General features: G+C 38.4%; 1 protein-coding gene across 4 annotated transcripts in view; it reads left to right on the top strand.

The window, feature by feature from the left end:
- Positions 1–14,251, top strand: part of WDR19 (WD repeat domain 19) — a 113,275-nt gene that overhangs the window by 45,097 nt on the left and 53,927 nt on the right. For all 4 annotated transcript variants that reach the window (XM_019413964.2, XM_019413961.2, XM_019413956.2 and 1 more), the window contains exons 15-20: positions 2,469–2,618; positions 7,576–7,723; positions 7,852–8,056; positions 10,310–10,469; positions 10,663–10,773; positions 13,300–13,409. In XM_019413964.2, the coding sequence (XP_019269509.1) occupies positions 2,469–2,618; positions 7,576–7,723; positions 7,852–8,056; positions 10,310–10,469; positions 10,663–10,773; positions 13,300–13,409 (884 nt within the window). The remainder of the gene's footprint in view (positions 1–2,468; positions 2,619–7,575; positions 7,724–7,851; positions 8,057–10,309; positions 10,470–10,662; positions 10,774–13,299; positions 13,410–14,251) is intronic.

The following is a 14,251-nucleotide window of genomic DNA, read 5'->3' as shown; positions in this document are numbered from 1 at the left end:
CAATACAAAGAGATCCCATGCAAGAAACAAAACAGGGAGATCCAATATACTCTTTTCCTAGTTTCCCCCAATGGTAACATATTATATATTATAACCAGGATATTAACATTGATAGTCAAGATACAGAATAATTCTATCACCAGGAGGATCCATGTCTATTTTATAGATACATCCACTTCCCTTCTGCTTTCACCCCCATCTTAATCCCTGGTAACAAAGTTACAGTTGACCTTGAACAACAGGAGTTTGAACTGTACAGGTCTACTTATATGTGGATTTTTTTTTCAATAAATTCAGTATAGTACTGTAAATGCATTTTTTCTTAAGGTTTTTGTAATATGTTCTCTAGCTTTATTGGAAGAATTCAGTATATAAGACATTTAACATACAAAATATGTGTTAATCAACTGTTGTGTTATTGGTAAGGCTTCCAGTCAACAGTAGGCTATTAGTAATTTTGGGGGGAAGTCAAAAGTTATACGTGGATTTTTGACTATGGGGGTGGTCAGTACCCATAACCCCTGTGTTGTTCAAGGGTCAACTGTAATCTGTTCTCCATTTCTATAATTTGTCATTTGATTCATTTGAGTCATTGTGTGCATCAATAATTTTTTTCCTTTTTATTGCTGAGTAGCATTCTATGATATGGATGTACCAGTTTGTTTAAGGATTCACCAACTGAAGGACATCTGGATTAGTTCCAGTTTTTGAATATTGCAAATAAAGCTTCTGTAAGCATTCACATACAGGTTTTTATGTGAATAAGTGTTCACTTCTGAGTAAATGCGAAGTTAACACTCACATCCACTGTAATGGCTATAATCAAAAAGTCGGATAATAACAAGTGTTGGGAGAGATGGAGAGGAATTAGAACTCTTATACACTGCTGGTGGGGATGTAAAATGGTGCAGCTGCTTGGGAAAATACTCTGGCAGTTCTGTAAGAGATTAAACAGAGTTATCTTATGACCCAGGAATTGTACTCCTGTGTATATACCCAAGAGAAATGAAGATATATGTCCACATAAAACTTGTATACCAATGTTCATAGCAACATTATTTATAATAATCAAAAGATGGAAACAACCCAAATGTCCATCAACTGATAAATGAACATATGGCTTATCCCTACAATGGAATGTTATTTGGCAATAAAAAGGAATAAAATACTGATACCTACTACAAAGTAGATGAACCTAGAAAACATCATGTTTAAGTAAAAGAAAGCAGTCACAAAAGACCACATATTGTATGATACTGTGTATATGACATGTCCAGAATAGACAAATCTAGTGATAGAAAGTAGATTAGCGGTTATCTAAGACTGTGGGGAGAGTGGGATGGGGTTGGGGAAAATGAGAAAGATTACTAAATGGGGTTTCTTTTTGAAACGATGAATTGTTTTAAAATGAATTGTGATCAAGCATTATACAACTCTGTAAATTATGCTAAAAACCATGGAGTTCTACATTTTAAGTGGGTGAATTACATGGTATATGAGTTATACCTCAATATGCTATTATTTAAAATAAAGTACACACATGTTTTAAAAAAAGGAAAAGGATCAATTAGGAGTATCTGGGTGGGTCTATCTTTATTCCGTTCCAGTGACCTATGTGTCTGTCCACTCACCAATACTACACAGTCTTGGTTACTGCAGGTAAAAAAAAACCAAAAAAACCCAAAAAACTTGCAACTGATTAAACTGATTTTCCTACTTTATTCTTTTTTTATTCAAAATTGCTTTAGCTATTATAGTTCTTCTGCCATTTTCATATAAATTTTAGAATAATCTTGTTTATATCTACAAAACATCTTGATTTTTATTGGAATTCTGGTAAAGCTGTATATAAGTTGGGGAGAATTAACATGTTTATAATGTTCTTCCAATCCATGAACATAGTATACCTCTCCATTTATTTAGATCTTTTTTGATTCTTTCATCAGTGTTTTATAGTTTTTAGCATACAAATCCTGTGCACATTTTGTTAAATTTATACATAAATATTTCGGGGTTTTTTTTGAGAGATTGTAAATGATAATATATTTCTAAATTGTGGTATCTACAGTTCATCGCTAATATATAAAAATACAATTGATTGCATCAGGTGGTTTGTTTTTATTTTAAATTTAACTTTCTAATTTGTCTACCAACAGCAAAATATTTTAAAATAACATGGTTTGAAAGTTATTCTTAAACTGTAAGGATATTTCTTATAATTATAGTGGAAACATCTGAAAATCAGTTATGCTTTAATATCACTGAGAATGTTAGAACTAATTGTTGAATTAAATGCACATTCTCATTTACTGTCTTGGGTCTGTACCTTTAGATATAGTAAACAATTGTTGTAGACTCTTCCTACGTTAAAATATGGTATATTTTCTCTTAAAATTAGGAAGTATGTTTAAGTGCTAAAAGTATTTTTTTGACAACCTTTATATTTCTATGACTGGATTTTTTTTTAGACTGGTGTCATTCAGTATTTCTACATTGAAGACTGGCAATTTGTTAATGATTATCGACACCCTGTCAGTGTGAAAAAGATTTTTCCTGACCCAAATGGGACCAGATTAGTTTTCATTGATGAAAAAAGTGATGGATTTGTCTACTGTCCGGTAAGTCTGGAAGATTTTTTAAGTATATACAAAGAAAAGTGTGGGGTTTTTTTTCATTTTTATGCACTTTATTTTCAATATTTTAGGAATATCACTTTTATAAGTTACATAAGCATATAATTTTCATATGGTCATTGTTCAGTTTGAGTCAATATACTAATGTTTAAAATGAGTTCATTAAGACAGTTGATTAAAAGACGGAGATTACTTCTTTTTTGAGGATTTGGTGAAATCTAAAATTATCTGCAACTGATACCTTTCTAGGGAGAAAATTTAGACTATTAATTCCTTCACGATTATTAGTATATTCAGATTTTCTACTTCTTCTGGAGTTAATTTTGTGATTATTTCTTTATGTTTCATACTCCTTTTCTTTAGTGGTGGAAATAGTTCACAGTATTTTTTTTTGTCTTTTTTTTTATTTATATATAATTTAAACCCAAGTTGGTTAACATATAGTGTAATAATGATTTCAGGAATAGAATTTAGGGATTTATCACTTACATATAACACCCAGTGTTTTTAATATATATTATATATAAAATCATTTTCTCTTACGCAGTTCAAAGATGATAGTACTTTGTTACCATGTTTGTAATCTATTTCTACAACTATACATCAAGAAAACTTTTTCTGGGGCTCATGGCTGGCTCAGTCAGTGGAGCACACAACTCTCCAGCTCAGGGTTGTAAATTCAAGCCCCACATTGGGCGTAGAGATTACTTCAAAATAAAATCTTAAAAAACAAATGAAACACTTTGTCCAATATTCTGCAGTTTTTCATAGTGTCAGTACCAGAAAGATTTTTTTTTTAATTCTTTTTTTTTAACGTTTATTTATTTTTGAGACAGAGAGAGACAGAGCATGAACGGGGGAGGGGCAGAGAGAGAGGGAGACATAGGATCGGAAGCAGGCTCCAGGCTCTGAGCCATCAGTCCAGAGCCGGACATGGGGCTCGAACTCACGGACCGCGCGATCGTGACCTGAGCTGAAGTCGGACGCCCAACCAACTGAGCCACCCAGGCGCCCCAGAAAGATTTTTTTTAATGGAAAAATAATTATATCCTATACCACTTTAACCTGATTTACTGCACAATATTACAATATATCTTCGTGTACATGACCTTTCTTTCCAGTTGTGCAATAAGGTTCAAAGGGCAGGGACTCCTTTCCACCCACCTTACTTGATTTTCCTCTTGCCTTAAAGATTCTGAACACAAAGGAAAGGCATTTTTTTCATAATTAAAAACAGATGGACCCTTTTTAGATCAGTTACTCTGCTTTTTACACATCCTTAACTTTTTTGGGAATAGATTAGCAAAAGAAAATGTGATTTTACGTCTTTTACTTGGATTTTTCATTTCCCTTTGATACCCAGTTAACGATTTAGTATGCCCTTGGTCACAGTCCACACAGCCTACAGCTGTTCTCAGACATGTCTTAATAGCCATTCCCCTGGTGCCTTCCTCCACCTCAGTAGCCACTCGGTGAAGACCACTTTGCCCTCCCTGGACACTTCACTAGATGCTGAGACTTCCTGCCTTCTCCTTCTTTTCCTTTCCTTTCTGCCTGTCTTTCTCTTTCTTTAATTTTTTCTTTTTTTCTCTTCTTTCTTTGATAAATAGAACAGGTTTCCACAGGAGTGCTTGCATTATTTAAGCAAAATTCCTAACGTGCCAGTTCTTACTCAACCCATTCCTCTCCCAGTCACAAAACCATTGAGGGAAAATGACATAAATAGAAAGATAACCTTGAGTTCTTTCTACTTGATAAGGAAATTCATCCTGTACACATCTCCCTTCTGTAACAGGGCACTCGTTCGATCTGCCTTGCTTCCCCATGTGGGTTCCCCGTGGGTGGAAACTGCTGTTGAGAGCACCTAGAGGGTAGGTGGGCAAATCAGGGATCTGACAGGAGCTGGAGGCAGAATGGGGTTTGGCTGCTAGGGAAAGGCTGAAGAGTAAGAGTCAGAAAGAGCTGATGCATTTTTCTTTCTCCTTTTACAGTTTTCCTTTCCTTGATAATTTTTGTTAAAGAGGTTACATGGCCTTTCTCGTGGAGTTGGTTTGAGGTTTCAGTGAGTTGATTTTTCCAAACCCGTGACTGGGCACTTGGTAGCCATTTAGCAGGTGTTTGTTAAAGCCCTGCCTCTTTATTGCTTTACCACCCTTCAACCCCTCAAGTTCCAGAATTATCTCACTTGTTGCTGCCCATTCCAACTCCTGTTTCCAACTCTAACTTGCAGCCCAGCTAAGCGTTAAGAAAAAAGTCCTGATAAAACAAAATCCACACAAAAGACTGACTGTATGAGAGCACAGGCTCTCCCACTCTGACCTGTGGGTGGGTATTTGCTTTTATCCAAATTAAGATCTCACTGCTAGGGTAACAGTTACATGGTTGGGCACAATATCTGAGGGGAGTATAGTGCCCACAGGAGCGAATTCCTCTTTTAAATAACACCAGGCGATCTTCCACAAGTAAGGCCAATGTGGCAGGGAAGGGAAAGGAAGGCTTGTGGTGTGGGCCTTCCCCTGCCACCACCTAGGGCACATGAGGAGGCTGTGCGGAGGCCCCTGGACTCCAGACCAGGTTGCTGTGCGTTTGATTTGATTTGAGCACTCGGCCTGTCATAGTGTGCTGCTGCCATGCAGCTCACTTCTCTACTCAACTTCAGTGAATTTGAGAGAAATACTGCTCTTGCGGTGTGCATACATGAGAATAAGGAACAATTCAGACCATAGCTCTTCCTCTTTAAAGTTCTTACATTTACCTGTAGGTTCCCTTCGTATGTATATTCATTCAACCGATTTTTCCTCACTGTGTGCATGGTGAGGAAGTGATTTATGTTGTACAATAGAAGTGGGAGAGATGACGTTTTTCTTACTAATGAATGCCCTAATAAAACAGCCTTGTCCCTCCATCACTCTCTGGAAGCCCATGAAGGGTGACTTGTGATATATTACGGAAAGTTCATAAATACGTTGCCCTTGAGAGAGGTGGTAGAATGCAGTATTTAAGTGTATGGACCTTAAAGACAGACAGACAGACCTGGAGTTAAGATTAGTAATAATAACAACGAATATTTTTGTGCAGAATACTCCTTACATATATCAGTTATCTATTAATCTTAATAGCAACCCCAGATATATTCCCATTTTTTAAGTAAACTTTATGCCCAACATGGGGCTCTAACTCATAACCCCAAGATCAAGAGTTGCATGCCCTGCTGACTGAGCCAGCCAGGCTTCTTGGTAAATACTCATATTATTGGCCATTTTACAGGTGAAGAAACTAAGGCATAGAAAAGATAAGTAACGGGGCACCTGGGTGGCTCAGTCAGTTAGGCATCCAGCTTCAATTCAGGTCACGATTTCATGGTTTGTGAGTTCAAGCCCTGCATCGGCCTCTGTGCTGTCAGTTCAGAGCCTGGAGCCTGCTTCACATTCTGTGTCTCCCTCTCTCTGGCCCTCCGCGACTCACACTCTGTCTCTCTGTCTCTCAAAAAATGAATAAATGTTAAGAAAAATGTTTTTTAAATTAAAAAAAGAAAAAGACAAGGAACTTGCCCAAGGTTACACAGTCATAAAATGGTATATGTGATATGAGCCCAGAGTGGCTTCCTCCAGAGCTCTCACTTTAATTGGATTCCCAGTTTCACCGTTTATAAAATGGGTACAGTTCTAGTACCTACTTTGTAGGTTGCTATGTAAAAACTAAATGGGATGATGTGCATAAAGCTTGTAGTACAGTGTCTGCCATGTAATAAGCACTCAACAAATGTTTACCCTTTAAAAAAATTTCTACCACCAGTCCAGTGGCCCTGGTGTGCACATCCACACAAACCAAGCATCAGTGTAACATAGTGGTTAGAAGCATAGACTGGAGCCAGACTGCCTGCTGGGTCCAAATCCTGACTCTTCAACTTACTAGCCGTGTGACTTCGGACAAATTCCTTGGTGCCTGAGTTTCTCCATCGGCAAAATGGGCATAATAATGCCTATCTTGTACAGTGTGAGGTTAGAATTAAATGAGGTTACGTACCTATAAGTAATTAGCACAGTACCTGGTAAGTAGCGCTATTTGATAGGAATATAATTAGAACTACGTACAATTTTAAATTTTTGATTAGGTAATTTTTTTAAGAAGATAAAAAGAAACAGGTGAAATTCATGTTAATATGTTTAACCCAATATTATCATATCAGTATGTAATCAATATAAAGTACTGAGACGTTTTACCTTCTTGTCCATCCTAGCTCCTTGAAACCTATTGGATAGTTTACACTTACACACATCTCAATTCAGACTACACACGTTTCAAAGTTCAAATAGCTGCATGTGGATGTTACACAGTGGCTGCTATGTTAGACAGCCAGCTCTATAGTATTGGCTATTATCTGCAAGAATCTTCTATTTCATTCTGACTCCGAGAGGAAAGTAGGGTAGAGAGGAGGTGGGTATTTCTCAGTTTCACATTCAGGATATTATATAAGCCTGTCTGCCAAGGCCAATAGCTTATATCACTAACAGTACATTTTCAATTTATTGCAATGCATTATGGAGAAGTTTTTTGAAACAAAACAGACCCAGTGGAATTTATTTAATTTTCAAATATGTATGAGTTAATTTGTTCTATATACCAGGGATTGAAAATTTTCCAAACACCAGTGTGTTCATAGTTTAAATTTCTTTTGTCTTGAGCAGCTTCAATTTTTTTTTTCTTTAAGCTGAAGCTTTGTGTCCAGACTTATAGTTTTTCCCGAGTTCAACAAGTTTTAGGCCAAGCCAGATCTAGTACAAGAATCGGGAAAGGAACTTTCCTTCCTGTTACGGTTGGAGTGTTGTTGGGTTGAATGCGTTGGGAAAACTATGCCAACCACGGCTGCAGACAGGCTCCTACCAAGGCAAGTGATAACAAAGTACATGCTTGGGGCAAATCTGTAAATCCTATTTTGTAGGTCAATGACGCTACCTATGAGATTCCAGATTTTTCACCAACCATTAAAGGTGTCCTTTGGGAAAACTGGCCAATGGATAAAGGTGTATTTATTGCTTACGATGATGATAAGGTGTACACCTACGTCTTTCACAAGGACACGATACAAGGTACTTAATCACCTTTTTGTACAATTGTTGTTAAATAAATTTCCGTGACAGTGAAATTAAAACCTTCCTTTCTGGTTTTTGTGCTGAGTATTCGCTTTTAGCATTAAGATGTCCATTTTAAAATACAGGATCCAAGGTGATTTTGGCTGGAGGCACCAAAGTTCCCTTCTCGCATAAACCTTTGCTGTTATATAATGGAGAGCTGACCTGCCAGACACAGAGTGGAAAAATAAACAACATCTACCTTAGCACCCACAAGTTCCTCGACAGTTTAAAAGATGTGGGGCCTGATGAACTGAGGCAGATGCTGACAAAGACTTTAATGCTAAAAAGGTAGGGCTCCAAACACTTCTCTGGAGCTTCTCATTTGCTTTTGTGATTTTAAAGGCCAAATCCTATTGAAAGAGATGGGCATAATAGTATTTACTTTGTTTACTTTACAGGATTGTTGTGAGGCTCAGGTAAGATAATGAGTGTGAGAATATGTGTAAATTCTAAAGGAAGTCCTGTTGTACTAAACCCTTTAGAACGAAGAGGTTTCTCATCACCCAAATAGCAGTTATTGTGAAATTCTAATAAACCTCATTATTTCAGCAGTATCTTAATGTCATCATAAGAAGTTTGGTTTTGCCTAGCTCGTAATTTTTTTTTTTTAATCTGACTTTTCCTGTTACCTCTTAGGGCTTTTTTGAGTCTTCCTTTGTGGTTCTGACCATCTCTTAAATGTTGCTGTTCCTCAGCATCCCATGATCTCCCTCTTCTCTTCTCTAATCATTTTTCCTGAATGAACCTCCTCTACTTACATGGCTTCAACAACATTCATAAGAGGCTGACTCCAAAATGTGCATCTTTTGCTTAAACCTGTATTTCCCACTGCCTACCAGTTGTGTTTTTGGGAGTCCACAAGCTCCTCAAACTTTCTCTGTTTAAAACAACACATCTTGCCCGTCCTCTTCTTTTTGCCCAGTCCTTATCACGCGTGCACCTGTCCCAACACACACACCTACACCTGCATACACGCATACACCAGACCCTTTTCTCCCCCACCCCCATACTCTCCCACTAACTCGCACCCTCACTTGGAATAATATATGATGTCACCACTTCCCGACTGCTCTTTCTGTGATAGCCTCATGACAGTCTCCTCTATTCTCCACACACTTTTGAAAATCTGAATCTGATGCTCTCACTCTCCTGCTGGAGATCCTTCCCATTGCCTTGAGGAAGAAATCCCTACTCCTCAGGGACGTCAGCATGACGTACCGGACACTTGATGATTTAATGCCAGCCTTAGCTGTCCCCATTCTTCCACTCTCTGTTCTGCCAGCTGCTTGAATCTGATGTTTTTCATGATTCTTTGCCTTGGCACATACAGCTTCTCTTCCTGGAACACCCTTCTCCTATGTCTGTATGCAGGAACTCCTTATTCTCCACATTCAACAGAGCCCTCTCCTGCTCCAGGATGCATTCCCTGCAGCCCCGTAACCTCTGGCAGGCTGGTTGGGGGCCTTTTTGGTGGATTGCCGCAGGGCAGTATACACAGTGGTTTAGAGTACTTCCCCCCTACCCCCACTGCTGTGTGACAGGCTAGTCTTGTGAGGTTTCTGAGCTTCACTTTTCCTCATCTGTAAAGAAGAAACAGTAATATTCCTTAGTGGAGAGGGCTGTTAGAGTAATCTAGTGAGAGAGTTTAGGCAAAGCATTTAGCACAGATTCACATATTACAAGCCCTCAATGACCTGTGTCGTACTGTGTCAGAGTCGTCTGTTGACTTACCTGTCTCTTCCACCTTCCCCAATTATGACGGCCTAAAAGACAGTGACTGTGGGCATGATCTTTGTATCTTGGTTCCAAGCGCAGTTTCTGGCACAGAACAGGTGCTCAGTAAATGTGTGTTGGCTGGGAAAATGTATGGGTGAACAGATGGATGGATAGATATAATATATTCATTAACGCAGGGGTCCCACAAAAAGTTCAACTGGCATTTATGGTCATGTTTTGACCAGAAGTCAGCGACCTTTCTTGTTATGGGCCAAATGGTAAACATTTCAGGCTTTAAAAGCCATGGGGTCTCTGTCACATCTACTCAAGTCAGCCGTTGTAGCACAAGAGCAGCCAAGACAATCCATAAAAAATGGACCGAGCGGCCTTGTTCCACTCAGACTTGGGTCACAGCAGCAGACAGCTGACTGTAGGCCATAGTTTGCTGGCCTCTGTTGTAAACTTCCAAATATGTAGGAGTAGAGAGAGTACTGTTATTAGTCTCATGTGAGAAGAGAAATAATTTTCATCTCTGTGTGAAATAAACCCAAAAATAAACAAACAAAAAGAGTTAGTTGCTAATGAGGGAGGGTGGTTACACAGCATAGAGTCAGATTAGTAAAAGAAGTTCAAGAAAAAGCATTTATCTGTATAATAAAGGAAGACAAGTTTATGTAGTTTTTGATAACTTGGAAATGATGATTACAGATGAAGAAATGGTTTGCAAATTTATCTGAGATGTGACATTATATTATATATACCCTGAGCATTGCCAGTTAGGGGACGAGTAGAGCGCCCTGATTAAATCCTGTGCTCAAATGCTAGGTTTTCTGATGCTTGGGAAATATGCAAGATTCTGAATGATCACGCTGCCTGGAATGAGCTGGCCGGAGCTTGTCTCCATCACATGGAAGTGGAGTTCGCAATCCGCGTCTATCGGACAATCAGAAATGTTGGCATAGTGATGTCCTTGGAACAGATAAAGGTAAACAGCATCTCATGAGAATTATTAGTTAGTATTTAAGTGGTATTTATTCAGTCATTTTAAGCTTCTGAAATTAATCGTACCTAACTCATCAAGTTAGTCGATAGACCATTACCACTTCCTACTAAGCAAAGGCTTTAAAAAAAAAAAGAAATTCTTTATTTGTTCTCATTAAAACTGCTTTTATTTGTAGGGAATAGAAGACTACAATCTTCTGGCAGGACATCTGGCCATGTTTACTAATGATTTCAACCTGGCCCAGGACCTGTACCTGGCATCCAGCTGTCCCATTGCTGCCCTGGAGGTATGGTGGCAAATAAGGATGGGAAGAACACGCAAAGGGGATTCCCTTTTGTGTAGTTAAAATTTCTCAGCACCAGACACCACACACCTTCTCCTTCCTAGAATTTAGACATTTCGGCTTTAAGAACCCCTAAGTATTCATTAATTTCAAAACTACTTTCATTCTGTGTTCTGTGGAGCCATAAAAGGCATGTTATTTTAACATTACCAAATAATTTAAAGTCTGTGTCCAAAGAGAACAGATTATTAAATTTATAAAAATGTACACAAATGAAAACAGCCACCATGTATCTAGAGCTCACCTGGTGCCAGGCACTTTTCTAAGCACTTGACATATTTTTACTCCTTTAACCCTCCCAACAATCCCAGCGGTTAGTTACCTTCTCTATTTCCCAAGTGGGGAAACTGAGGTACATGTATCTTTTACTTGCTTTATGAGATTCTCTTGTGTGTCAAGAGGTACACTGAGGACTAGTATACCATCATTAGTTTCCCAGAGGTGAACATTGCAGGGGAAGGACTAGGACAGAGGGAAGGACCTGGCTCAACACAAGGAAGAAGTGATTAAATGGAATAGCAATTATTGGGCTCTTGAGTTCAGCTCAGGTCATGATCCCAGGGTCACGGGATGGAGCCCCATGTTGGGTTCTGCACTGAGCTTGGAGACTGCTGGATATATTCTCTCCCTTCCTTTCTGCCCCTCTCCATGCTGGTGCTCTCGATAAGATAAAAGATAAGATAAGAGATAAGATAAGATAAGATAAAAAATAGAGTTGCTGTTAGAACATGAACTCTAGGGTCAGATGTGTCTGGGTTCAAATCCCAGCTCTGTGTAATGTTCTACAAGTTATTTAATCTTTCTGTGCCCTAGGTCCCATTTTTTAAAATTAGGGGTCACAATATCTAGCCTGTAGGGTTACTGTAAAGATTTCAAAATGAGACTAGATCTCTGGAACAGTGCCTGACCAATAGTAAGGACACAAAGTGGTAGCTGTTGTCATTGTTAACGTTATCCTACCTCACGCCAGCATTTCCATAACTACTTAGAGGAGGGGTTTTGAAAACGCACTTGCTGTTAGTTTTACAACTTCACTTTTTCAAATTGTTCTACAGAAAATTTTCATAATTTTAAGTGAACCAAATTTAAAAATGTTGGATAATTTTACAATATCATTTGTGATAATGGGGGACACCCTGAGAAAATTTCAAAATTTGGACTGATAGGCACTGAAGTAGGAATATAGTTCACTCTTATGTGGATCCTAAGAGACTTGACAGAAGACCATGGGGGAGGGGAAGAAAAAAAAAAAAAGAGAGGGAAGGAGCCAAACCATAAGAGACTCTTAAAAACTGAGAACAATCTGAGGGTTGATGGGGGTGGGAGGGAGGGAAGGGTGGGTGAGGGGTATTGAGGAGGGCACCTGTTGGGATGAGTACTGGGTGTTGTATGGAAACCAAATTGACAATAAATTTCATATTAAAGAAAAAAAGGAATATAGTTGTGATATGAGGGCAAAAATGCCACCTTAGCCCTTCTGCATTTAGTCGTGGACTCTTGTTGTGTGCTACGGGATTTGTAAAGGATTTGAAGTGATGACTGACTTCCCAGTGGAGAGGGGTGATTAACCTGTCGTTCCTTTAACCTCACTTCGAAGGCTGAGGAGTTAGCTGGGTAAGAGGTCAGAGGCACAGCCCTACTGCCTAGCAGTAGGTATATACTGGCATATACTAGTATATATACTAGTAGAGTATACTGCTAGGTACTAGCAGTATAATTTGCTATACTAGCCTCTCTTTGCCTCAGTTTCTGGATTTCTAAAATAAGTACAATAAAAGTTCCTTGCAAAAGGCTTGCTAAGGAAAAGTAAATAAGTTAATGCCCTCAACTAGCACCTGGCAAAGAAGAGCACTTGAAAAATGTTAGCTATTATTCATTCCTTACAAAATGTGAATAAAGTGAGGAGTAAACTCTAAAAGATTCTTTAATAATTAGTTTATGTTTGGAATTATGTGCCGGATGCAGATAAAAGATCACAGGAGCCAGGAAGAAAGACAGGTTCACATTTTATATTTATGTTTGCTATTATTCATGTTGTGAAATAGCTTCAGATTTTCTCAGAAAATAACATCAATTCCTATAGTAAAGTATTTCTCATTTTTTAAATTATCTCCCCTCTAACTAGAAAATTAATCTTGATTGGGTTAATTTTTATTTAATTTTTCCCAATTGATAAAAATTAAATACTAAAGAGTAGTATTTTGTTAGGGAAGACTGAATTTTGGAGGACCACATACCATCGTAATAGTAAGATGTTTTTGCTCCCCAAGACCAATTATTACCCCCTTGGGAGCTCTATCACTCCCACTGAGGCTGTATGCTATAATAATACATTATCCTTACCAAGATCAAGTTCCGCTTTTTAAACAAAAAGCTTTTCCAATCACTTCTAGTAAAACTAGCACTGTATGGTGACTGTGCATAATATAATGTGTTCATTTGAAATTAAGGTCTTTCTCTTCCCAATAGATGAGAAGAGATTTACAGCATTGGGACAGTGCCCTGCAACTGGCCAAGCGGTTAGCCCCAGACCAGATACCATTTATATCAAAAGAATATGCTATTCAGCTTGAATTCACGTAAGTCCTTATCTTTACGTTTTTCAGTCAGTAGCTAGCTACTGAATATCTTCAATTCCAAACTGCCATTAATTAGAAGGCCCTCCACTGATTTAATAATTGCTAATGGGGACAGGAGGGAAGCTGTATTAATTGTACTTCCAAAAAATGTTTTTTCTAACGAAGTCTTGTCCAGGCCTTTATCCACTTTCATTTTCAGGATCAAAATTTAAGTTTGGGTCTAAGCCTTTCCTACACTTAGAGGCTAAATATTGTTTTGAATCACATTTGGCCAAAAACAGTTCTACATAGCATCAAGGTGATGTACTGCTTTTCATAGCCTGTGTTCATGATCTTGACCTCTTTGAACACTTCAAGGATTTGCAGTGTAATTTCAGGTCGTGTGGAAAAATACCAGAATTGGGGCACCTGGGTGGCTCAGTCAGTTGAGCATCCAACTTCGGCTCAGGTCATGATCTCACTGCTTGTGAGTTCAAGCTCCACGTCAGGCTCTCTGCTGACAGCTCAGAGCCTGGAGCCTGCTTCAGATTCTGTGTCTCCCTCGCTCTCTCTGCCCCTCCCCTGCCTCATGCTCTGTCTCTCTTTCCTTCAAAAATAAACATAAAAAAAATTTTTTTTTAAATAAATAAAGTGTTCAAAATTTCAACTTAGCATCACCTAACTGGGCTTGCCCAAAGAAAACCTGAGGCTTCTGATGAAGAAATTGTTACCCCTGTTGTCAAGAAACATCCTAGCTGTGTTGACATAATTGGGTCCAAATATTAGAAATTTCCACTTAGAATGAGCACTGGGTGTTATATGGGAACCAATTTGACAATAAATTATATTTTTAAAAAAGGAAA

Source organism: Panthera pardus, unplaced genomic scaffold (genome assembly GCF_024362965.1).
Source record: "Panthera pardus isolate Hobbes unplaced genomic scaffold, ASM2436296v1 HiC_scaffold_13, whole genome shotgun sequence".
In the NCBI taxonomy this organism is placed as follows: Eukaryota; Metazoa; Chordata; class Mammalia; order Carnivora; family Felidae; genus Panthera; species Panthera pardus.
This window is presented reverse-complemented; position numbering and strand designations above follow the sequence as displayed.